The 24,126-nt window shown below is 56.4% G+C and overlaps 1 protein-coding gene across 7 annotated transcripts; it reads right to left on the bottom strand.

The window, feature by feature from the left end:
* Positions 1 to 2,868: 2,868 nt before the first annotated feature.
* On the bottom strand, positions 2,869 to 23,419 carry LIPE (lipase E, hormone sensitive type). 7 transcript variants are annotated; one of them, XM_024977961.1, is made up of 10 exons: positions 22,376 to 23,419; positions 12,321 to 12,856; positions 9,813 to 9,903; positions 9,555 to 9,700; positions 9,234 to 9,419; positions 8,767 to 9,061; positions 7,796 to 8,023; positions 7,391 to 7,567; positions 3,908 to 4,329; positions 2,869 to 3,511 (listed from the first exon to the last, which is right to left on the bottom strand). In XM_024977961.1, exons 1-10 carry the CDS (start codon positions 23,211 to 23,213, stop codon positions 3,302 to 3,304), a joined length of 3,129 nt encoding a protein of 1,042 aa, XP_024833729.1. In that variant the 5' UTR covers positions 23,214 to 23,419; the 3' UTR covers positions 2,869 to 3,301.
* Positions 23,420 to 24,126: the final 707 nt, after the last annotated feature.

The raw sequence follows: 24,126 nt of genomic DNA, 5'->3' as shown, positions 1-24,126 counted from the left end.
AGCTCCCCTCTTCCTCAAGATCAGGAATCCGGACGCTCAGCCTCTTCCTCCCTCAGACTCAGAAGTCTAGGCCCCTCAGTTTGTCCTCCTCAGGACCAAGGAGTTCGGACTCTCATCCTCTCTCAAGACAGGATCAGGCCGTCGAACGGTCCAGCTCTACCTGCAGCCGGAAACCTCACTCAAGATCCTTCTGCAGTCGCCCACGCGCTCAGCGAGCTCCCAAGTCTGTCTTTTTTAGAGGCGTGTCTGACACCGGAGCACGCCTCCGAAATCGAGCTGTGATAAGCTACCCGTGACGTCAGTCACCAGCTTCCAGCCAATAGACACTCCGACACTCCGTCTCCTAACTCCTTGGGCCACGCAGGGCAGGGAGCATTCCCTAGCAGGCGGGGTCCACAGCCCAAGGAGGACCGCGATAGAGCGGTCTCCGCAGGTCCAGCCAGGCAGCCAAAATGCTAGGTGTTTGCCGGTTGGTGTGTGTGTGGGGGGAGGTCTGCTTCGTAGACGCTGGAGCGGCTCTTGAGCGGACAGGTTCTGCGAGTCTGGCCTGGTAAGCCCTTCACAGCACACCCAGTATTGGGATTCTGGACACAGCTCGGACGGAAACGGTGAGATTTTGTTGAGGCTGGAGGCGCAGCGGGGAGCTGGATGCACAATCTCAGAAATTCCTCCATCCCTTCCCTTCTCCAGCTACTAAACTCACCCGTGCGTTCAGTCCTTCCTGCCCTCATTAAGTACCTCACTCACTGATTTCCTCATATGGCGACTCACTCGCACTCGCTCATTCACACACTCATCCACCCAGCCTCCTGCTGGGCAATGGTGATGATCAAGATGAGTCAGGCCTGGGCCCTGCCCTTAAGGAGCCCAGGTCAGATGGGAGGACAGACCCATATATTGACGTGCAGGGGTTTGCAGAGGCTGGGGAGTCCAAGAGTCCTTTTTGAGTTTAGTGGGACAGGAAAGGATTTCCAGAGGAGGGAACCTCCCTCTTCTGACTCCTCCCACCTCTTGGATTGTCTCATGAAGGCTTTTTTAACTGACGAATAGTTGATTTACAATGTTGTGATAATTTCTGCTGTACAGCAAAGTGATTCGGTTATATATATATATATATATATATATATATATATATAAATTTTCCATTTTGGCTTAGCATACTGAATATAGCTGTGTTATACAACAGCAGTCCCCAACATTTTTGGCACCAGAGATTGGTTTCATGGGAGACACTTTCTGCACGGAACGGGGGACAGGGGATGATTTCAGGGTGAGTCAAGCCCATTACATTTCTTGTGCACTTTATTTCACTTACTGTTACATCAGCTTCACCTCAGATCATCAGGCATTAGCTCCCAGAGGTTGGGGACCCCTGCTGTACAGAGGACCTTGTTGTTTATCCATTCCATATATAATAGCTTACATCTGCTGACCCCAACCACCCACTCCATTCGTCCCCCAAACTCCTCTCGATTGGCAACCCCAAGTCTATTCTGTATGTCCGTGAGTCTGTCTCTGTTGAAGACGACCTTTTGATCTGTGTGCAAAACCACCCTCAGTACCTCACCTACTTCACACACCCCTGAGCCTCCTCCCAGTAGAGTCTCCCTGTCCACCTGCTCCCCTGTGCAGACCTGAGTGTCCTCTTCATCCCCTTGCTCACCTGTAACCTCTGCTCCACCCTCAATAAGTCCTCTTTATCCAAGCTCAGTAATGGCTCTGGGAGCTGCTCCACCCCGACTTCTGCTCCCCACCTTCATTGTTTCTGCCCCAGCTCAGGGCTTGTCATCCCTGTCCCCAGCCTCCTCTCTTGCCTCCAGGGCTCTAGTCTTGCCCTTTTCAGTCCACCCCTGATTCCCACTAGACTCTTTCAGTGCCTGAGCTGATCCTGTCCCTCCCTTGCTCAAAGCCCTTCTATGGCTCCTGCTGCCATTTATAGTCCAAATTGCATTCCAGCTCCTTCAGGATCTCTTGCTGACCAGTCTAGGCCCCTCAGACCACTCCCCACTTTGCATCTGAACTTCTGGTCAGGCAGAAGCCTTGACCACTGACCGCTGGCTCTCACAACCTTGTCTATTTCTTCTTAGTAAACTTTTGCTCTTTCCTGGATCACCTCCTCTGTGAAGGACTTGCTGGCTACCACAGATAGAACCTGTGGGGACTGACAGTCTGTGCCTGGGTCTCTCCCCACCTGAATGTGGAAATTTGAAGGCTAGCCCTGGAAGGAAATCTCTGCTTCAAACCCAGGGCTTACAGAGGGTGAGGGCTTGAGTGGCTGTCACAGCTGGGCAGAGCTTGGGTCCCAGTTTTTGAGTGATCAGTTTGTTTCTGATTTCCTGTTAGCTTTGCTCCGGTTCTCAAGGGACTTCCTGTTTTCTTTTCCCGGTGGGTGCGGGGTCTAGGTTTGTAAAGAGGAGTAGCTGAGAAACCAGCTTCTGGCACTGTACCTGGATTAGGTCTGAGGAGGAGGTGGGTCTGTGTTAGCAGGGGGGCTCCTGCCCTTCCACTCTCAAGAATGCAGGCCTGCACACCCCTTCTTTCTCAGGACCCAGGTGTTGGGCCCCCAGCCTTCCGTCAGCTCGCCAGTGCCAAGTTCTCGGGCTTCTGATGCTGCCCCCTGGTGGGCAACCCCCGTCCCCACTCTATTTGCCCGTTGTTTAACTGCTAGGTCCTGACTCCTTTGCCACCCTATGGACTGCAGCCCGCCAAGCTCCTCTGTCCGGGGGATTCTCCAGGCAAGAATACTGGAGTGGGTTGCCATTTCCTTCTTCAGGGGATCTTCCCAACCCAGGGATCGAACCCGAGCCCCTTGTGTCTCTTGCATTGGCAGTAGGATTCTTTACCACTGAGCCACCAGGGAAGCCTGTCTATTTGCCAGAGGCCAAACTAATTAAATACTTTTATTTACAAAAAACAAACAAAGCAAATCGATCTGCAAGGTCGGGCCAGGCCCGCCCCTGCAGTGGTCACAGCAGCAATAGAAGGCAGTGATCCCGTGCAAGTCCGGCTGTCTCTGAGACTGGTCTGTGTGCGCCCTCCTCCCGGAGGCCAGGGTCTTAGCTCTGGGGAGGGGGCCCCCGCCCGACTCTCCCCATGCCGTTCCCCCAACTTAAGGCACAGCCCACCCCCTTCCACCCAGCCCTAGAGAGGTCCTGGATGGGCCGGGGAGCCCCGGGCCCGGGGTTTCCCCCGCCCTTCCCGAGGCGCATTCACCAGGGAGCCCTGCGCAGATGGGTACAAGCGGCCTTTAGTGTCGCCCCCCGCGACCCCCCTCTCCCCGCGGGGCCTGGCACGCCCCGGCTCAGACCGGCGGCCCGGGAAGATTGAGGATGAGACGGATGCGCTCCACGCACAGCGCGGCTGCCTGCCGCGTCTCCCGGCACAAAGCCGCCAGGCTCAGGAAGCCGTGCGGCAGGTCCTCCACCACGCGCAGCGTCACGGGCTGGCCCAGGCCGCGGAGCCGCCGCGCGAACATGACCGAGTCGTCCAGCATGGGGTCCAGCGCGCAGGCCTGCGGGGGCGGGGCAGGGAAATGCGCAGACGGCGGGGGAGGACAGAGGCAGGAGACACGAGGATGGGGGCGGGGAGAATCGGAGAATGAGTCTGACTGGGTTCTGCCTGGCTTCTCCCTCCCCCGAGAGACCCACTCTGTCTTTGCCCCTTCCCCGACTCTCCAAGCCCAGCGCCTGACCAGTGATCTCAGCAGGATTGCAAAAGCAAACTGGCAACTTTGACCCCCTCAGTCCACCCGTTGCCAGGCCTTCCCTCCTGCTGGCACCCCTCTCCCTGCGGCCGCGCTTTCTCCCTTTCCCCCCACTTGGCTCCCCGGGAGCTCCTTTCTCCAGGAGCTCCAGGCCCCTGCCAGCCCCACTCCTCGCCTGCTCCACCTTCCTGGCCTGGCGCTCACCACGATGTGCACAGGTGGCAGAGTCTGCAGCATGCTGTTGGGTGCCAGCAGCGGTGACATGAAGGGATTCTTGACGATGGGGGCCGAGTAGAGGGGCATCCACATGGCACCCTGGCTGCAGCGCCGTGGGTGGAAACCCTCGGGGAAGGCGGCGCCCACACCTCGAACTCGGTCCTTGTTGTTCAGCTCCTCTGGGGCCTCAGACATTTCAGATCCATCCTCAGATCCAAGTAAGAAGTTGATGGTTGAGGGTGCGGAGGGGCCGAGTGTCTCCGCGGACAGTGACAGCTCTGGCGTGTCTGTTGTGTCACTGCTGTTCCTGAGGCCCAGGTCATGCAGCTTCAGGCTTTTGAGGGAGTCGGTTCCCAGTGGGCCCTCCGGCCGGGTCAGGGCTGCTTCAGACACACTGCGCCGCATTGGCTCTGTGAGAGGTGCAAGGTCAGGGGACCGGTCAGGCCTGCAGCTAAGCCTGGCTCTGTGGGTTGAGTGTGTGGGTGGCTGGCAGGGAAGGCCGCCTTGGGAGCAGAGGCCGGTGGGGGATTGTACCCTAGGGCTGTAGAGGCCCAGACTCCAGGGTGCCCCAGGCTGCAGTTCCAAGGGGGCGGTGGAAGGAGTCCCTTGTCTTGGAGGTGGGGCTCTGTCCTAATGGAGGGGTGTGTGACTGGGAACATGAAATGCCAGTCAGTGTACCTCTGGGAGCCTGTTTCCTCTTCTGAACAAAGGGGATAAAAATAGTCCTTACCTCACAGGAAGTGGTGGGAACTCAGTGGGATTAATAAAATTCGGGATTAGATACTGCTACCCCTGGGGAGGCTTCCCAGGTGGTGCTAGTAAAGAATCTGCTTGTCAATGCAGGAATCGTGGTGTCCATCACTGGGTTGGAAATATCTCCTGTAGTAGGAAATGGCAGCCCACTCCAGTATTCTTGCATGGAAAATTCCATGGACAGAGAAGCCTGGAGGGCTGTGGTCCATGGGGCCACAGAGAGTCAGACATGACTGAGCAATTGAGCACAGAAAACATCCCTGGGAGGTCATAATATATCTATATCTATCTATATATTTTTTTAATTTTAAACATTTTTAATTGAAGGATAATTGCTTTACAGAATTGTGTTGGTTTCTGCCAAACACCTGGTAATGTTTTATTACCAGGTGCCTTGTTTTAGCTGCCTCCTTAGCCCCCAACATGGGGCTGTAGGCTTTTCCTGGTCACTTGAGAGAGTATGAATGGATCAAAGTGGAATGGTGAGCAGGCCCACATGGCTTGAAAGGAGGCTGTGTTCACAGGGCACTAAAAAGAATCTTGAGGACATATCAAGACTTTCAGAGACCCCCACAGCTTTAACTATGTAGATCTGCTCCCTGAAATTCCTCCCTGTTCTTCACCTCATCCCTTCCCTTTTTGTTTTTTGGCTGATCTGTGACGCACGTGGGATCTTAGTTCCCTGACCAAGGATCAAACTCAGGTCCCCTGCACTGGGAGCATGGAGTCTTAGCCACTGGACCACCAGGGAAGTCCCCATCCCTTCCCTTTGAATGACAGACAAGCCAGTGCCCAGCTGATGCTAAAGGTGCACTTCAGGCCTGCCTGGTGTGCTCACTGCAGCCTCAGCTCCACTGATTTGATCAGGACCATTCTGCTTACCACTACTGTCAGGACCTTACATTTTTCAATTTTTCTTTTTTTTCTTTCACTTGCCTTTATAAATCCATGAAGCCAAAATGCAGGATGACACGAGAATAACTGCTTAGGTGCCCTGTAGCCCAGAGGGTCAATGGAACCAAGCTGTTGACTAGAGTCACAGACACGGCCAATCAGGGTGCTGGCATCTTCTAAGAGCACCTACTGTGTTCTAGGTACAAGGCACAAAACAGCACCTACTGTGTGCCAGGTGCCTGACACAGATAGGTAGGCAGTCCTTACAGCAACGTAATGAGGCAGGTATTCTTACTGTATTTCCCCCAGAGGGGCAAAGCTAGGCGCACAGATACTGCAACTTGCCTGTTATAGTACCTGGTACTGTAGGGAGCTCGACTGGCGTGTGTGCCTCTAGGGTCTGCTCTTGTCACCTTTCTGCTACAAGGAAAGCCCCAGTGCCAAATGGTCCATGTGTCTAAAATTCAAATCCTTTTTCATTGCTTTTGCATGTATGTGCTTAGTTGAGTCGGAGAAGGCAATGGCACCCCACTCCAGTACTTTTGCCTGGAGAATCCCATGGACGGAGGAGCCTGGTAGGCTGCAGTCCATGAGGTCGCTAGAGTCGGACACGACTGAGTGACTTCACTTTCACTTTTCACTTTCATGCATTGGAAAAGGAAATGGCAACCCACTCCAGTGTTCTTGCCTGGAGAATCCCAGGGACGGGAAAGCCTGGTGGGCTGCCATCTGTGGGGTTGCACAGAGTCGGACACGACTGAAGTGACTTAGCAGCAGCAGCTTAGTTGAGTCCAGCTTTTGCTACCCCATGGACTGTAGCCCATCAGGCTCCTCTGTCCATGGCATTTCTCAGACAAGAATACTGGGATGTGTTGCCATTTCCTTCTGCAGGGGATTTTCCCCACCCAGGGATCAAAACTGAGTCTCTTGAGTCTCCTGCATATGCAGGCAGAATCTTTAGCTACTGTGCCACCTGTTTTTGGGTGTATTTATTTGTGTTGGTTGGAATATCCTGATATTAAAAACTGAATTTAAAATAAAGCATATTCAATTGGAATAATTTTCTGAATAACAGGAACTGTATCTACTTTTTTTCTTGGCCCATGGCTTGTGGGATCCTAGTTCCCTGACCAGGGTTTGAACCTGTGTTCTCGGCTGTGAAAGCGCTGAGTCCTAACCACTGGACTTCCAGCGAAGTCCCTGGGAATGGTATCTACTTTTGAACATGCAATTTCTATTACCCAGAAAATACTGTTGATTTATTAGAGATAGAAAGTAATTTGAGGTGGGTGTGCTTTAAAATCCTTAAAATGTTAGGAAATGGGAAAAAATGGATCCCTGGATGGAAGTGATTTTTGGCAGCCTGAGGGTCTTCCCACCTACCTGGGGTGGGGATTTCCTCCACTTACTGATGTCTCTCCCACTTTCTGATCTCCCTGCGTGCCTCTGTTAAAAGTCAGTAAAGAATCTAGGAGAGCTGGACTTCCACCTGAGGGCCCAGGGAATTTCGGTGGACTGGATTCTTGGGACTGAAAATCAGGACACACAGCTGGCCTTCTGAGTCATTCCCTAGGTTGCCTTTCTGGGAGGGGGTATTTGGAAAGCTAAATCTTACAGTTCTTGGGATCCTGAGCTGACCCATGTGATCAGAAGTTCTGGAATTTCTAGAATGTGGACTAAGGCTTTATGGCAGGAGCCAGGAAGGTGATCTCTGCTTCTCTGAGTGCCCAGGGCCCAGCCCCTTGCCTCACCCAGGACCTTCTGGTGCTAGGCTGTCCCTCCTGGCCAGGCTGGATGGGTGTGTGAGGGAAGGGTGCCACTCACCTGTCTTGGACACTGATTTCAGGTGGGACTTTTGCCCACCCAACTCCAAGAAGGAGTTGAGCCACGAGGAGGCGCCCAGCCGGAGGTCTCGCAAGAGCAGGGCCGTGTCCCGCTGTACGAGCCCCATCACACCCAGCGCCTTCTGGTCTGAGGCGGGGTGGTCCTCAGTCTCCGCACCTGTGAGTGGATGCGTGTGTTGGGTGGGTGAGTTGGTCTCCTCTCTTTCTGGGTCCAGTCTCAACACACACAACCTCAGGCACCTCTGCCCTCAGGGACCTAGACTATCTGATGGCCTCAGCAGGAACAGGGAGTCTCAGATTCCTCCCCTTTGTACCCAATGAGACAGGGCTCTAGTCTCTGTCCCTGAAGGAGCCAGGGCCCCAGTTGTATGCAGATGGGACTAACCGGCATAGGCGCTGACGCACTTGGAGAGCACGCTGAGAGGCAGCAGGGGGTCCATGAGGCTCAGCAGGCGGGAAGGAGAGGCGGTGGACTGCAGCATGGTGGCCGGGTAGGCTGCCATGATGCCATCTGGCACCCGCACCCCGTAGGCCGCTGCCCGAAGGGACACGGTGAAGCAGAGGTTCCCGCCGGCGCTGTCTCCAGCGAGGCATATCCGCTCACCTGTTGAGCCTGGCGTGGAGGGGGCTTGGTCAAGCCTGGCAGGGAGGAGCTGGAGCTCTGGGCTCTCGGAGGTCGGGCTTGGGGTTCTGGCCCACTGCCATTTTAGAGACTGGGAAACTAAGGCAGGGATCTGGACCTATTTGGGGGATAGTGGGCAGAGGATCAGGCAGGCTGAGGATGTGGAGAGGTCTGGAAATCAGGATGCTGTGGGGAAGCTTGCGGGGCTGGGGGTCAGGAGCAAGGAGGAAGGGTGCTGAGAAAGGGGAGACCCAGCGCCCATGTCAGGAGGGAGGGGTGGCAAGGCCAGAAGGTGGCAGCTAGGGTTCGGGCTGGCTATCCTGTGCCCTGAGCCCTGCGGCATGGCCTCACCCTGGTCTGTGCCTCCCGGGCTGTGTGGGGAGCAGGAGGGCGGAGGAGCTGTTGGGCTGGAGCCCAGCTGGGTAGCCGCCAGCAAGGGGCAGCAGTGGGTAAAGAAACAGGAGGAGAGAAGAAAGGGCCAGAGTTGGGGACAGAGTGTCAGGGCTAGAGTCGGGGGAAGCAGGAAGAGGAAGTGGGTGAGTGGAAGGTGGGAGCCCGGGGCAACAGAGGCAGAGCTGCAGGAGGGGGCAGGGGACACAGTGGGGTGAGCAGGTGGCAGAGGTGGGTGGTGGGAGGTGGACGGGCAGGCAGGGTGTCAAGACTGAGGCTCCAGTGCCTTGTGGCTCTTTGCCCCTGCTGTGCTGGGGGCTGAGGCAGGCTGGGAGGGGGCTCACCGAGCAGGGCGCAGTGCTTGACGGCCCAGCAGTAGGCATAGAAGCACTCTTCGAGCGCCCGGGGGAAGGGGGCCTCGGGGGCCAGGGAGTAGTCGATGGAGAGGATGGGGGCGCCCAGCTCCTGGGCCCAGCTCTTGAGGTAAGGCTCGTGCGACTTGGAGGTCTGGGCCACGAAGCCGCCGCCGTGGATGTGCACCACCAGGGCCCTGGAGCGGGGTGCCTGCTGGGGGCGCAGCCGCAGCTCCAGGCTCCTGGGGCCCTCGGACCTCACGAAGCTGCTGAGCTCCTTGCTGTCCTGGGGGAGAGGAAGGAAGGGGTGGTGGGTCACGGGGCGGGGGCGGCCTGCCTGGGCCTCACTCCTCCCAGACGGAGAGGGGGCAGGTGTGAGCTGTGAGGCGGGAGGTGGGGAAGGCGCTCCCACCGTGCTCCTCAGCTCTGCGTCTGTTCTGGCAGAGCCAGGGCCCTACCTGTCCTTCCCGCAGGTCATAGGAGATGAGCCTGACGAGGACAGGCCCAGGGCCTGTGTGGGCCAGCGGGGGCGAGATGGTGACTGTGAGCTCGGGGTCCGAGGTCAGAGGCATTTCAAAGGCGACGGGTGGCAGGCTGAGCAGGCGGCTCACCCTCACGGTGGTTGAGGCCATGTTTGCTAGAGACTGGGCCGGAGGTAAGAGGAGGAACTGCTGGCAGGGGTCCCCCTCACGTCTCCCCTCCAACCTCCCCGCCCGTCTCTTCCCTCCTGTGCCCGCCCTGGGCCCCGTCACGTCCCCATCGCTGGACCCCAGGCTCACCGATAGCACCTGGATCTCGGTGATATTCCAGAAAGCTTTCCAGAAGTGCACGTCTAGGTTCTGAATGATCCGCTCAAACTCGGCCCCACGCAGCTCGGGGTCGATGGCAAAGCGGCCGCCAGTGAAGAGGGAGCTGGCGGTCACACCTGGAGGTCGGGAGGGGTGTAAGGAGCCCCTGGTGGCCTTGCTGGGGCCCTGGTGTGGGGGAGGGACAGGAAGGGTGGGGGTGGCTGTGGGCAGGGCCCTGCGGGGACTTACTGATGCCAGTCTCGTTTCGTTTGTAGTGCTCCCCGAAGGACACCAGTCCGATGGAGATGGTCTGCAGGAACGGCCGGATGGCAGGTGTGAACTGTGGGGAGAGGCCTCCAAGTCAGGGAGCAGGGGCGGGCAGGGGAGTGGGGGGCAGAGAAAAGGCGGGTAGAGGCGGTCACTCAGCAAATGTCTAGCGAGCTCAACTGTGTGCTAGGCACTGCGCTAGGCACCTCATGGAGCTGATGTTGAGAAGACAGACAGTACTCAAATGAAGACATGCCATACAATTTCAAGAAATGACCAGTGTCTGAAAGGACGGTCGGTGGAGGGACAGAATGCGGACGAAGGGTCTGACTCTGTTTATGGGTCTCCCCGAGGGACCCAAGGAGGGATCGGAATGAAGCGAGGGATGACTGTACCCCGAGGAGAATAGGACACAAGCAGAGGCCTTGAGGGGCATCCTTGCTTGGCGTGGATGGTGAGTGTGGGGGGAACAGAGAGGCCAGGAGACGGGGGTGGGCGTGGGGTGAGAGCCAAGGGGCAGCGAGGGGCTTATGTGGAGCCTGAGGACTTGGGTTTGTTCTAGACATGATGGAGCCGCAGAGGGTTGTAAGCTGGGAGAAGGATGGTGCAGGGGTCCCTGAAACTCAGCGAGGACCAAGATGAGGGGATATAGGCCGTGGGGACCAGTTAAGGGGCAGTGGGGAGAGAGAAACAGGAGAGCTCAGAGATCCTGAGGCAGAGAGAGTCAAACAGGGAGACAGAGACCCAGCATCTCAGAGAGGAGCCAGGCAACTGAGAAGACAATAGAGAACCAGATCAGGGGGAAAAAATCCAAGCCACAGGAGGCTGGGCAAGGGGCCAGCAGGGTTCTTCTGTTCATTCAGCAAGTCCTGGCCCGGGTCCTCCGGCGTGCCAGGCACTGGGCTGGAGCAGAGGCTGAGCGAGACCTGGAGATCAGGGACGTCTGCCCCCAGGGGCTGACATTTTATACGGGGAGGCTGTCCTGCAATGTGGCCCAGCTGGGCCCGCAGAGAGTAACCGTCAGGCGTGGCCCTGCCCCTGGCCGGGGGCCCAGTGGGCCAGAGAGCACAGTGGTGCCTGACCTTCAGGACTGGAATGCAGCTTGGGTGTCCCCAGGCTCTTACTCCCGAGCTTTGGGGGCATGGCTGGGACCCAGGGAGAGCTGGCTGGCCCAGCTGGGCTGATCAATATTTGTGGGTTCAGTTTAGATGAGGGCAAGTTCCCAGGAACACCTGGGCTGGGCTGGTGAGGACAGGCTGCCCCTCATGGAAGCAGAGATGGGATGGAGGCCGAGACAGTTTCCACGCTCCACTACCCGGGGAATACCCAGAAAGGGTCTGAAGGGGTGCAGGCTCACATGGCTCCAGATACTCCTGCTGGGGTTCCCAGATGTGGCTGGGGACGGGTGGGCCCAGCACGGACCCTGGACGGGGACAGACTGTGCCTCAGCTCTGAGCTCGGTGCCCTACAGACTTCCTAATTCTCCAAATCCCCAGACCAGTCTTCCTGTGAGTCTGAAGGCCTCAGGGCTGCCTCCCTTCCAGCGCTGAGATGAGCTGTGTTCCTGTGATCGTGATTTTGGGGTGGGGGCACAGGATAGGAAAAGGCCTGCAGCTGGGGTTCAGAGGGCCCTGGTTCAGGGAGGAGAGGCGCCACGACCAGGTCTTCCTTGTGGTCACCAACGTGGATGTGCTTGCTGGTTCTCTCTGCAGCCTGAAAATCTGGATTCTACTGCACCTTAGGGGAGTCTATATGTCCCAGCTGATCTGGGTCCAGCTGAGCAGCTGGGGGCCCCTTTGAACCCCTGTAAAATGGGGCCGGCACCTGTCCTCCCTACCTGCCAAGCCTCTGGTGGGGATGACTAAGTGAGGCGTGCTCTTACAAACAGGCCTTGATGCTCTTACAAACCACACTGGCTACCGTCCTAGGGGCTGTCGAATGAATTCAGGGGCCAGACAGGTCACATAAAAGAGTAAATGAAGCTCCTGAGTGCAGGGTGATGGGGAGCAGTGGGGATCCTGATGTAGGAAGCTATGCCCAGTTGAAGATTCCTTCCTCCATGGTGGAGTTGGCCAAGGGACCACAAGTAGGAGACCCTCGCTCTGTGCAGTATGAGCCCCGACCAGCTTCCCCTTCCTGCATCTGCTGTTTGCTCAGTCAAGCACCACACCACACCACCGTGCTTTCTCTGTATGCTACTAGGGCTTCCCTGGTGGCCTAGTGGTAAAGAATCCTCCTGCCAATGCAGGCGACACGGGTTCAATCCCTGAATCTGGAAGATCCCCTGGAGAAGGGAGTAGCAACCCACTCCAGTATTCTTGCCTGGGGAAATCCTATGGACAGAGGAGCCTGGCAGGCTACAGCCCATGCGGTCACAAAAGAATCGGACACGACTGAGTGACTGAGCACGCATATGTGACTGAGCCTGGTTGGGCCCACCGTGTGCCTTTGCCATGGGCCCAGGGGACAGGCAGGGGGCAGGGGGCTCACCTGGAAACCCAGGCAGCGGCCGTAGAAGCAGCCTTTGTGCAGCGTGACGTACTCTCGTAGGAAGTCGGCAATTACCCTCTCATCACCCTCAAAGAAGAGCCTCCCGGGCTGGTTGGTGGTCAGCAGGCGCTGGGCGTAGTAAGCCAGAGCGCGGAGCTGGGTGAGGGCGGCCAGGTAGGCCTCGAGTTCGGCCAGGTTGTGGCTGGTGCGAAAGAAGATGCTGCGGCGGTTGGAGGCCACATAGCGCGATTTGTGCAGCAGGTGTGCCAGGCAGCAGCGGGCCGTGTGCACCAGGCTGCGGTACCCATTGGCCGGCGTCTCTGTGTCCAGGTCAAAGAGGTGCGCCACGCTCAGCAGGCGGCCCAGGGCCGGCTCCAGCCCCAGGGCCTGCTCCCGAATGCCCGCAAAGACGCCCGTCAGCCGCCGGGCCGTCTCCCCGGGGCCCTGGCTGGAGAAGAAGGCCATGTTGTCCTCTGCCAGGGTCACCAGCGACTGTGTCATGGTGCGCAGGTCCATCCTCTGCAAGAGCCGTGAGGCTGCGGGCAGGTCGGGAGGCATGTTAAGGTAGGGCTGGGTCACCCCTGGCTCCACTGGGCCCCGGGGTCCCAGAGTCCAGGCTGTACCCTCTCCTCCCCCTGACTCACAGCAGACCATAGTCTACTCCTTCAGACGGGAGGATAGAGTCCAGGCCTCCAGTTCCTTGCTTCCTTGGGACCCATGAGTCCAGTACCCAGACCCTTTCTCCCTCCTCAGGAGCTGAGTTTGATCCCTCAGCCCCCACCTTCCCAAGACCCAGGAGTCCAGGCCCCCGCACCCTCTTCTTCAGGCTGCAGGTCCCTATTCCCTCTTCCTTGGGATGCTGACACTCCTTAGCTCCAGCATCTGTCCTACAGCCCAGGAGTCTACGTAACCCTCTTTCTCCTTTCTTGGGGCCCACGTTCAGGCATCTGTCTCCATTCTCTCTCCCGAAGCCTGGGACTCCTTCCAGGTTCTGAGCAGCCTGGCCCCCTAGTTGGTCCCCTCTCCCAAGACCAGGAGTTTCGGCCCCCATCTTACCTCCTTCTCAGGCCCCAAGTGTCACCTACAGGCCCTTGCCCTCTGCAGTATTTGGGAGGCTTCTGCCCTCAATCTACCAATTCCCATCCACCTGGTGGTGTCCCAGGATCCTGGTCCCAAGTCCAATTCTTTTCCTGAACCCAGGAGTTCATAATTCTAGCCTTCCCTGCAACTGAGGGGTCACTCCTGCCCCCTCCAGGTTGCTCCAGTCTGGCTGTGGAATCCCCTCCAGTCCCCTCTCTCTTCTCAACCTTGGTCCCACTCCTCCCCCAGCTGGGTCCCTGGCCTTCAGGCCTGTCCACTTAGCTTGGCTTTGCACCGGTCGGCCTTGCTGCCTGCCTGCAGTGGTATTCATCCCTGTTGTTAACCTTGAACTCACTTCGCCAAACCCAGTGCTAAGAGCTTTCTCAATTTGCTCCTTTAGGTTCTCTGACTAACCCTCTGAGGTCCAGACTGCCCGGTTCCTGTCTCAGCTGTTATTCGGAGCATTCCCATTTTACAGGAGAGGAAACACAGGCTCAGAGGTGTTAAGACAGTTGCATTGAAAAGTGGCAGAGCAGAAATCAGATCCAGATCTCTGGGTCCAGAGCTGTTACTTTTGCTGGTCTCCGTCCCAGGGCCCTGGAGACTGGGCCTCTAGCCCTGGCCCCACAAAAACTTGCCCTGGACTTGGCCTGACTCCCTACACTTCAGGGTCCCCGGTTAATCTTCCCTTCCAGACCGCTGTCCTGTCACCCAGGTCCTGGACAAACTGTTCTTGTCCCCCCTTGGTGGGGACGCTGCCCTCTGCTTCAGAGACGTTTCCCTCCTGAAGCCCACCCAGCACCTTGCCTGCCTCCCAAGTCGATGGTTCCCTGATCCTCCAGAAAAAGGTGTCTCTTTTCCCTTCCGGGCCCGGGGATTTGGCAGCGGCCATTCCTGTCTGTCAGCTGGCTGTGAACTCACCCCTCCCAGGCCTCTTCAGAGATCCCCAGGGCTGCTGACTGACTGCTGACTGTGGCTGCTGCCAGTTGCAGCCGGGGGTGACAATCCTGGGGAGGGGCCCAGCCTGCCCAGGGTGTGGTCACCGGCTCCACCTCCTACCCTGATAGGACGGTGAGAATCCAGCGCGGTAAACAGAGCCTGGGGCTCAACTCACTGCTCCCAGTCCCTGTGCCAGCCTCCTGTGCTTTGAACCCTGGAGTTTGGGTCCCCAAGGCCCTCCTCATTCAGTTCCAGGAGTCCGGACTCCTAGTGCCCTCAACAATTAGAAACGGAGGCATCCAGGTCTCCTCTCCCCTCCTCCCTTAGGCCCAGGAGGCTCACCCTGGTCCTGAACAAAGTGTTCCCTCCGACTCAGCCTGGCTGCCCTCCTCCTTCCCTGGGGGGATTCAGGGAGTGGAAAAACACCGGGGTTGATGGCAACTCCTGCCCCACCGCAGGCTGGCCATGGCACAGCTGGCCCCAGCTGGTGGGGAAGAGAGAGGAGAACCAGCCTTGCTTGTCCCTCGCAGAAGGATAAAAGCTGATCAAGGGCAGTGCCAAGCCCAGCCAGGGGCCCACGCCACAGGTCCTACTCTGTGGTGTTCCCATAGTGGGCACCCTGCAACCTGCCACTCGGCCTTCCAGGCCATCGTCCTGCGGTGACTGTCACTTGCATCTCACAGACGGAGCAATGGAAGCTCAGGGACCCTTCACCTGTTATTCCACGTGCTCCTGGCCTGGCCAGCTCACCCTCGCCCTAAGCTTCCCCCCTCCTCCAGGAGGTGGTCCCTAAGGGTGCCTCCCCATCTAAGATGCACCCCCTCCCACTGCTTTCTGTCATCATATTTAAGTTCTTCTTCCTAGGATTTTCCACCTTGGCACTTTTCCATTTATCTGTTTACATGTTTTTTGTTTGTCTCCCCCAGGGGCAGAACCAGGCTTCATGGAGCTTCGAAGCTTTTCCAAGTGGAGATGGGGTTCTTTAGGAAAAAGGAGAGACAATCCCAAGTGCTGAATTAGGTATAGGGCTTGGGAAGGGGCCTGTGCAAATGAGGGTGTTCTTTGCTTGGCTGTAGGTGAGTCCGCCTCTGGCCCTCTGCCTGGAATGACATCCCCTGGGGGCATGGGGTGGCACCTAGCAGGGGCTCAGCAAAGATTTGAAGAAGGAAGGAAAGGGAAGAGTCAGAGTGGAGGCCGGCAGGATTGGGTGGGAGTCTGGGAGAGGACCACCCCTCCCCAGGGCAAACAAACAGATGGACAGACAGAGGCCTCTGGAGACAGCTCTCAGCTTTGTGGCTGGCCTAAGCCACTGGCCAGGTTGATTTCTTCGTCTTGGAAAGTGCACTTGGCCATCCTGCCCAGGGGGCTGGAAATGATCTTTGTATGGGTCCCCATGGCAGCATTTCTTCTCGTGGTTTGCTGTGTGGTTCTCACTTGGCCTCACTGAGGTTGGGTCCTTCTCCACCTAACATGCTGTCCAGTTTACTGCTTGTGCGTTTGCTTTCTGTGTCTGACACTAGAGTAGAGTCTCCCTTTGGGCAGGGGCTTTGTTTAGTTCACTGCTGTAGCCCTAGCCCTTGCACAGAGCTAGCAGGGTACTTATTGCACGGCTGTGCTTTCCTGTTCCCTAAAACAGCTGTCATTTACTTCCTGTCTCTGGGGCAGGGCTCCTGATTGAAGATGAGGGCACAGGAGCCCTGGACAGAAGAAGCAACTTGCACACAGCAGTGAGGAAGACGCTGATCCCAGGGGCTGCTTTTCTGCCCTTTGCCCTGTTCCAGGAGGCTCCCTAGGGACTGGCGTGGGCGAAGCAGGGAGGGAAGGATGCTGAGCTGAGGTTGCCAGAGTCATGCCAAGAATCTGATGCAGAGGGCACTGGGGCAGGGGCAGGCAGGCCCCCAGGGCCTTGGGTGAGGACTGGGCCAGAGGGAGGGGTAAGGGTCCTGTTGCCTGGGCACTAGCCCTTTGCCCTAGAGTCACAGGACAAGTGGACCCGGCCTGGATTTTGGTCCCTGGGGACTGAGCAGGCCAGAGAAGGGCAGTGGGGAAGTAAGTAGGGGGAAGATGGAGGAAGGGCCAGGTCGGGGGCCTGGGAGGGGCAAGGCCTTCTGCAGGGGAGAGGCCTGGGGCCAAATGCAGGCCAGGGGGCCGTGATTACGGCTTGATCCTTGAGTGTGTCTGCATGGCAGAGCACAGCCTGCTCGACGACAGCTGTGTGCTGGACACTGCTCTCTTCCTGGGTTTTATGTAAGGTAACTCAGGTAAATGGTTTCAGCCTCTCCATAGCCCACGAGGCAGGGACCATCAAGACCCCTTGTGGCAGATGAGAGAACTGAGAGACAGAGGTGGCATACTGCCCAGGGCCACGGAGCCAGCAGAGACGGCGCGGCTCCTCCGCTGTGTCTCTGTATCTGCGTTGCTGCTTCTGTCATGTCTCAGCTCTGTGCTTTCTGGGCGGGCAGCTATGAGTATGTCTTCGAGGTTCACCTGGATGTACATGCATGTGCAGGTTCCTGCTGTGCTTAGCGTTGGTCTGTGTGTGTGTGGGTGAGTGCATTCACTCCACATGTTTTCTCAGTGTCTGTGTTTCTGTTTCTCAGTGTGTCTGCAGGTGTGTTTGTATGCGTGTGTCACAGCCTATCTGATAGGGACAGAATAAAGGGACAAAGTAGAACTAATGATTAAATAGTTAACTAGGGGATTGTAAATAGAAAAATATGAGCGATCCCTATAAGTTAATTACTCAAGAAAGCAGATTTGCTTAACCATAAAACCAGGCTTGCTTAAAGGCAAAACCATGCAACAGAAGCATGAGACATGCCCCCAGATAGTAAAGCGACGGTGGCATGAGACTCACAGCCTGTCCAGCGAGCTCAGTAAGTTAATGATTCCTAGGACACGCTGTCTGCACACGTACAAAACAGTAATTAGTGGACCCAACTTGACCCGAAGGGACAAGAAAACTCCCCTGCCCAACCTGGAGGGGAGCTGATGACAGAAGCATGACGTTGACTCAAGAATGACAAAGAAGTCTCCCCCTCCCCACTTTTTCTTTGCTTATAAAAAGGTAGCCCAGTAAGTTCTCAGGGTGCAGCATTTCTCACCTTGTAAACCTCACAAGCATTCTATTCCAGTACATCACTTCTTATCTATTACTTTGCCTCTGGCTGAATTCTTTTCTATGCTAAGACCTAAAAGATTGTGGTACTGGAGCTCTTCAGTGTCTGAAATGACACCAGATGGTTTCATATCTGTATCGCTCAGCCCCTGAAGGCTCTGTGTCTCTGTTGTTCTTGGCCTGTGAGATTGTGCGGGCATGTTGTGTGTATGTGTATGGATGTGTATCTTGGGGGTGTGTGTGTGTATGGTACCCCTCTCATCCCATTTGCTCCAGTTGGAACCCAGGGCATCATCATGGGCACCTCCCAGTCTCGTCTAACCCATCAGGAAGTCCTGTTGCCCCGGTCCTGCCTAGAAATCCCTGGAACGTGGCCTTTCTCCCACCTCCACTGCCCACTTCTCTAGATGACTATAACAACTCTTTCTGTATCTCTGCTTTTGCCCCCTCCATGCCTTTCCCACATAGGGGCCAGAAGGTTTTTCTAAAATTTAAATCTGGTCACACACTCCCAACCTTTGAACACCCCACTCTTGCTCTCAGAATAAAGCCCCAAATCCTGGACATGGCATCCCAAACCATGTACCACCTGGGCCCTCTGGGTGCTTAGCCCTTTCCTCGCTGAGCTCCCTCCGTGCTGTGAGCTGCCACTTTCTTGGGCCTCAGGATTCTGCCTGTGCTGTCCTTGCCACTCTCTGTGTCGCTCCTGCCCAGCAGTCCATACTTGCTCATCTTTGAGTCCAATGTCACGTGCTTGGGGAGCACCTCCCTCTTATATGTTACCTCTTCATCAGTTTGGCGGATGGGGAAACTGAGATAATTGGATAATCAGATAATTATATCTGATTTGTAGGGTTATTTATTAATGTCTGTATCCCTGGCTCAGATGGTGTCTTATCCTCTGCACTGAGGCCCCAGGCCTGGCTCAAGGAAGGGTTTGTTGAATGTCTTTGCTGAACAAAAATGTGCACCTGGAACCTTTTGGGTCCAGAATCAAGGTTGAGGCACAGTTTTGAGTGTACACACTCACTGTCCTTAGGAGCCTGGGGGTGGCTCTCTCCTCGCCTTTACTGGCCAGGTGAGGAAGACCAGGTCCCTCACTCCCTCATTTGTCACCTGAAAAGTGGGGTGATCATGACATTAGTGTCATCTGTTACTGGCAAGATCCAAAGGATGAGGAGGAGTGCTCCAGCCCACCTGGATGCCCTTGGGGGTCTGATTCACTCAGTGGAGGCCAGCACCAGGGCAGGGCCTCAGGAAATGATAGGGAAATCTAGGGGCCTGGGGGAATGAGCCTTTGTGAGTAGGTGGGCCTGTGGGTTTGTGGGGAGGTCTGGCTCAGCCCTGTGCAGGAGGCCCTATGCAAGAGGATTCTAACTCCTCATGACTCCCTAAGGGCAGCATGATAATTATCCCATGTTACAGTTAATGCATGCCTTCACTTATTAAGTGAACATTTGAGTGCCCATGTGTCTGGCACACCAGGTTCTGCAATTGTGGGGTAAACAGGGCTGACTGTTTACCCCAGGGGTAAACAGTAGCCCGCTCTTAGCGAACTCACTGTCTAGCTGGGGTGACTCCTGTTTTTATGCCCATTTTATAGCTCGGAAAGTTGAGGCAGGGAGGGAGGGAGCCTCTGTCCAGTGTACCACCCCCTCACAGCCTGAGGCACCAGGTCTCCAAGGCCCATTTCCTGATCATTGTCTTGCCTCTGGGCACTTGGTCCTGTCTGTGAAGCTGTGTCCTGCAGTGTGACAAGGAATGCCCTCGGATCCCAGTTTGAGCTCTGAGCCTTCCTGTGTGCGTCTGGAGCCAGCTGCACTTCTACCCTTGGCTACCGATGACGTCTATGGCAGGGAGGGTGATGAGTTTGGGGTCTCTGGACTAAGTCAGGGCTGTCAGCTTCTTTCCTGCAGAGGAAATTCCCATAGGTCTTCAGGTGGGTCGACACTCCTAATCCAGCAAGGACTTCACGTGGGCCTGAGGCTGGCAGGATGTCTCGTCTGTCAGTGTTTCTCCAGCCTGCCAGGACTTGTGAATAACGTGACAACCTAGGGAACCCAGGTGGCAGCTCTCCTTTCTCCCAAGTGAAGGTCAAGCTGTCCCAAGCCAACCCAGGGCCTCTTAGTCCTTGGAGTAGGAGTCAAGAACCTAGATACTAGGGCAGCCAGCCTGAGGATGGTGGACTGACAGCAAATGAATGAGCAGACTGAATGAAGGATGGTGGGGCAGGGCTGTTGGGAGCGGTACTGCACCCCCTCCTCCAAGTATGCCCCATTGTGGGGCACCACTTCCTCCTACCTTACACTCCAAAACTTCCTCTTTGGGCAACAACTTCTAAATCTCTCCCCTATAACCGTCTTAAGAGTCTCAGAGACTTGAAAATCGGGGCTTGAACCATTTCCCACGTTGGAATCACAAGGCAAGAGCTGCCACAGCCACAGAGCAAGAACGAAGTCAGAGCGAGAACGAAGTCAGAGCGGGAACGCTAGTTCGGGACACTAACATTCTGGACTCTTTCCCCTAACACGGTACTGGGGCATCCGAGAGCCTCTCTGCTGGAGATGATACTTCCCTCTCACGTCACCCGCTTCTCATAGTGGATTATCTCCACACCCCCGCACCGCAGGGCGGCAATGAGCCAGTCCACGAGCGTCCCCCACTTCTCGTGGCAGTAGGTCAGTCCACTCGGTCACCAGTTTCCCCGCAGGATGTCTAAGGTTCCTTCCGTGCTGCTGCCGGCCCCCGCCCACTCACCTTTGGCTCTGGCTTTTCGCCACCGCCGGCGCCTTTGACTTTTGGACCCCTCTTGAACCCTCTTCGAGGCCGGAGCCTCAAAGGCCACCCGGGGCCTCGTTTCCCAGGCCGATTCCATCAATTTTCCGCGGTCCCGTTCCCGCGGCAAATTACACACCCGCCTGAGCCAATTCCACCCGCCAGTCTCCGCCCCGAGGGCCGATCCTCACACGCACCACCGCCGAGCCCCCACATCACCCAATCCTGGACTTGCTCCTCTCTGGGTCCCGCCCCCTGAGCGAGGTGGGCCGGCCTCGACACTCGGGTCCCGCCCCTCTCCACTAAGGCCTAAAGTCTGGCCCCGCCCCTTCGCGTGCTTTAAAGGGCCCGCGACCAACAAAAATGCAGCCCTGGAGGCGGCTAAAAGCGTATTCCGGCAGAACTAGCGGGGAGTCCCTAATGGTCACCCCAGCAAGGAAGCCCCGATTTAGTCACGTGTTGGCTGTCATCCTCGTCTTCCCACTCACCTGCCCACGTAGGGGTCGTCTAGAACGTACTGTGCCTGTCCGCTTAGAAGTAAGCAGGATGCAACTTCGCCTCCTCCTGAGGGTAGGGAGCCGGCCAGGTCCTCAGGCAATTCAAGGCCGAGGCGGGGCTGCAGCGCAGGAGGCGTGACTCTGCCTGGGAGCCGTTGGAGGAGGAAGCCCCGCCTTTCCGCCCCCCTCCCCCCGCCCTCTGTCTTCTAGTTGTCCTATTGCTCCTATTGGGGTTCTTCTTCTCCGTGTCCTGTTCCTCCCCGCTAGAATGGAAGGCCGGGGGCGGCGGGGGGTGGGGGTAGGGATGTGTGTGTGTGTGTGTGTGTGTGTCTGTGTGTGTGTGTGTGTATATATATATATATATATATATATATAAAAAAGGTGCTCGGCGCCTGCGCACTAGCTCCAAGCCGCGCACCAGCCCGCAGGGTGGAGAGGAGGCCGGGGGTACCGCGCTGTCCTGGGAAAAGGCGGGAAACAGAGGCGACTCGAGGCTCGCGCATGCGCACACACTCTGGCACGGGGAGGCGGGGGCGTGGGTGGAGAGGCTTTGGTTGTGGCAGAGCTGTGATAAGGGCATCCCTTGTGACTGGATTCGGGAGGCCCAGAGAAACACCAGAAATACCATCCTGTCTCTCCTCCACACCCTTCCGAAACACACGACGAGCCCTGGCACTGAGAGACACCATGACCCTCTCCTCCTGAGTCCTGAGACGACCCAGCGCTTCCAGGAGGTACAGGCCCCTGGGCTGAGACCCCTATTTACCAGCCTTCGGACTAACGGCTTCGCAGCGCCTTCAGCTCCAGGATTGGGGCTGCATTGTTTTCTCCATCTCTGGCTGTGTCACCCATGTTCCCTGGAGAGAACTTGCGGCCGTTCTCGTGCAGAGCAGGGCTTCTGAGCCCAGAGGAGTTCAGGGCCGAGCCTGCTCCCCGGGGGCACACACCATCGTTGGCTTCGGAGGAGGAAAAGGGGCAGGGGTGCTGTCTCCAGCGGAGTCTCATGCCCACGACCTGCCCACACCGCCCCCCAAGTCTCCCTCCCTGCGCGCAGCCCAGACGGCCTGGGATTTGGCGGAGCCCCAGCGCCTCTCCTGAGCCTTCCGCTTCCTGAGATCACACCCTACGAGGCCATGGGCCTGGCAGGACTGGGACTCCCCGGGGACGAGTGTCTTCCAACCTACTAGACACCCCGGAGAGTTGAAGGGCCTTCCCTGCCCGATGTCCAGCCTTGTCTGCGTGGCAACCCACCTAGCGTAAGGGTCCCTGGTCAGCGAGGTGCTTGCCCCAGCGGTGCTCAGAGTTCTGGGCCCGGGGGATGAGCACCCACCCTCGCCCACAGCCTTAGTTTCTGTTTGATTCCCCCCTGTCCCCGCGGGGAGGTAGCCTGGAACAGGGCAAGGAATCGGAGGCTGGCTGCGGATCCTGACACCGCCGGCCACCCCTACTGCTCAGTCCCCTACAGGCTCCCTCTCTTCTCCAGGCCTCAGCTCCCTCCTCCATCAAAGGGGGCTCTGGCTCTGTGTCTGGACTGCTGGACGGTGACCTGAGCTCACCTGACGTTCTGGCAGGTCTTAGTTCTTGACTGAATGAGTGACCATCCATGGGAGCCCCTCCCCCTCTCCCTTCCTCCAAGCTCAACTCACCTGTGTACCGGTATTGTCTGGGATTCTGGCTGCTGATTTTCTTCCTGGGTGTTAGCATCCCACCGAATCCTGACATCATTTCATAACCAGGTTGCTCTTTGAAGGCCAGCTTCTTTCCAGGGTCCGCCATCCTACCCAGGGTGGCTGGTGAATCGATGTCTAATGTGAACCCCACATCTGGTTTTGTGCCTGAATCTGTGACCCACTCAAGAAATGTCTTCGATTCTGAGGTCGATGGCTGTTCAGATGGTTCATTTCGTTTTGATAGAAATCGCCACTCAGCCAAAGATTCCTCTCCGGATTTGACTCCCTGAGCTGCAAGTTCTGACTGTTGCTGTCTCTCTTGGGACATCGGTTCAGTCTGGGCAGGTGGTTCATTTTGGGGTTCAGGTTGCCGCTGGGCTCTGGATCCCTCTCTCAGTTCTGGGTCCTGTTGAGTTCTAGATTCTTTTCCTGGCTCAGGTCTGTGCTGTGAGGCAGCTTCCTGTTTGCTAAAGGGCACCCTTTGGATGGGAGGTGACAGCTGCGGGGCAGACTCCTGTGGGACATGAAATTCCTGGTGCAGAGTGGATTTTTGCTGTGCTGGAGGTTCCTGCTGGGCTTCAGTTTCCTGTTGGGCAAGGGGTCTTTGCTGTGCAGTGAGGTTCTGTGGTAGATCGGGTGCCTGCTGAGCCTTAGATGCTGGCTGAGCTGTGGGTGTCTTTTCTGGCTCAGACGCTGGCTGGGTGATAGGTATCTGGGGTGGCTCAGGTTCCCAGTCAGGCCTAGAAACTAACTTAGAGCCTGGCTCCACTGTTGTGAGTTCCCTGAAGGGAACTGTTGATCTCCCAGGCTTCATCCTTCTGGGCTTTACTTTTTCACAGATCTGGGCCTCCTTCACTGATTGCTCATGATGGCACCTGCCTTTGGGTTCCACTCCTTCATCCTGGCATCTCTGCTTTTCCTTTTTAAGGCAGTTGGCAAGTGGCCCCTCTACTCCTGAGCCCAGTAATGTGCTTCTGTGCCTCCTGCTTTTGAGAGGCGGGCCTGGGAACAGGAGGAGGCTGTGTGCCCAGCACACTGTCCTATCAGACGGCAGGGGCTTGCCCTGTTGTGTCATAAATAGGACCCCACCCAACTCACCAATCCATTAAAATGCTGCTTCTCATAAGACCAGCACCCTAATTTAGTCTTCGTTCATCTGAATGACAGAAGGCAGCCTCTGGCTGAGCGTTTCTTTTCTCCCCTTCTGATATTTGGAGAAATGGTCGAGGGGGAAGCAGGATCCACACTTGTTTTTTCTTTTGGCCACAGTGCTCTGCAGGATCTTTGTTCCCCGACCAGGGATTGGACCTGGACCCCAGCAGTGAGTGCCAAGTCCTAACCACTGGATATCCAGGGAATCCCTAGGATCTACACTGTTTTAATGTTTTCCTCTTTACTCATTCTTCCAAATCCATTTTTATTTCCTTATGTTTTCATTCTGATAATTTTATCCCCATGTTACAAAAAAATATGCCCTCTCATTTTTTCACTTGAAGCCCTTTTCAGAGTGGCATTTGAGATTTTCCACACCATCTCTCTAGCCTTCAACTCTGCTTTTGTACATACATCTTCTGTAGTAGATTGGAAACTTACAGGGTCACTTGACCATTAATGATGATGATGATAATCATAAATACTGGAGGCATTTTATGTGCTAGGAAACTGACAGGTGTTTTTTTTTAATCTACATTATCTTTGCTAAGACAATGTCTTACTTATTACTTTAA

Source organism: Bos taurus, chromosome 18, assembly GCF_002263795.3.
Source record: "Bos taurus isolate L1 Dominette 01449 registration number 42190680 breed Hereford chromosome 18, ARS-UCD2.0, whole genome shotgun sequence".
Classification (NCBI taxonomy): Eukaryota; Metazoa; Chordata; class Mammalia; order Artiodactyla; family Bovidae; genus Bos; species Bos taurus.
Note: the sequence above shows the minus strand (reverse complement) of the source record. Positions and strands in the feature narration are given on the sequence as shown.

Bases quoted from the DNA above. Each gene is read 5' to 3' on its own strand.
- LIPE (XM_024977961.1), bottom strand. From the start codon at position 23,213: ATGAAGCCTGGGAGATCAACAGTTCCCTTCAGGGAACTCACAACAGTG. The intron at 9,701-9,812 runs GTAAGTCCCCGC...CCCGACCTCCAG, and splicing joins ACGAAACGAGACTGGCATCA to GTGTGACCGCCAGCTCCCTC. The intron at 9,062-9,233 runs GTAGGGCCCTGG...CCTCTCCCCCAG, and splicing joins ATGACCTGCGGGAAGGACAG to GACAGCAAGGAGCTCAGCAG.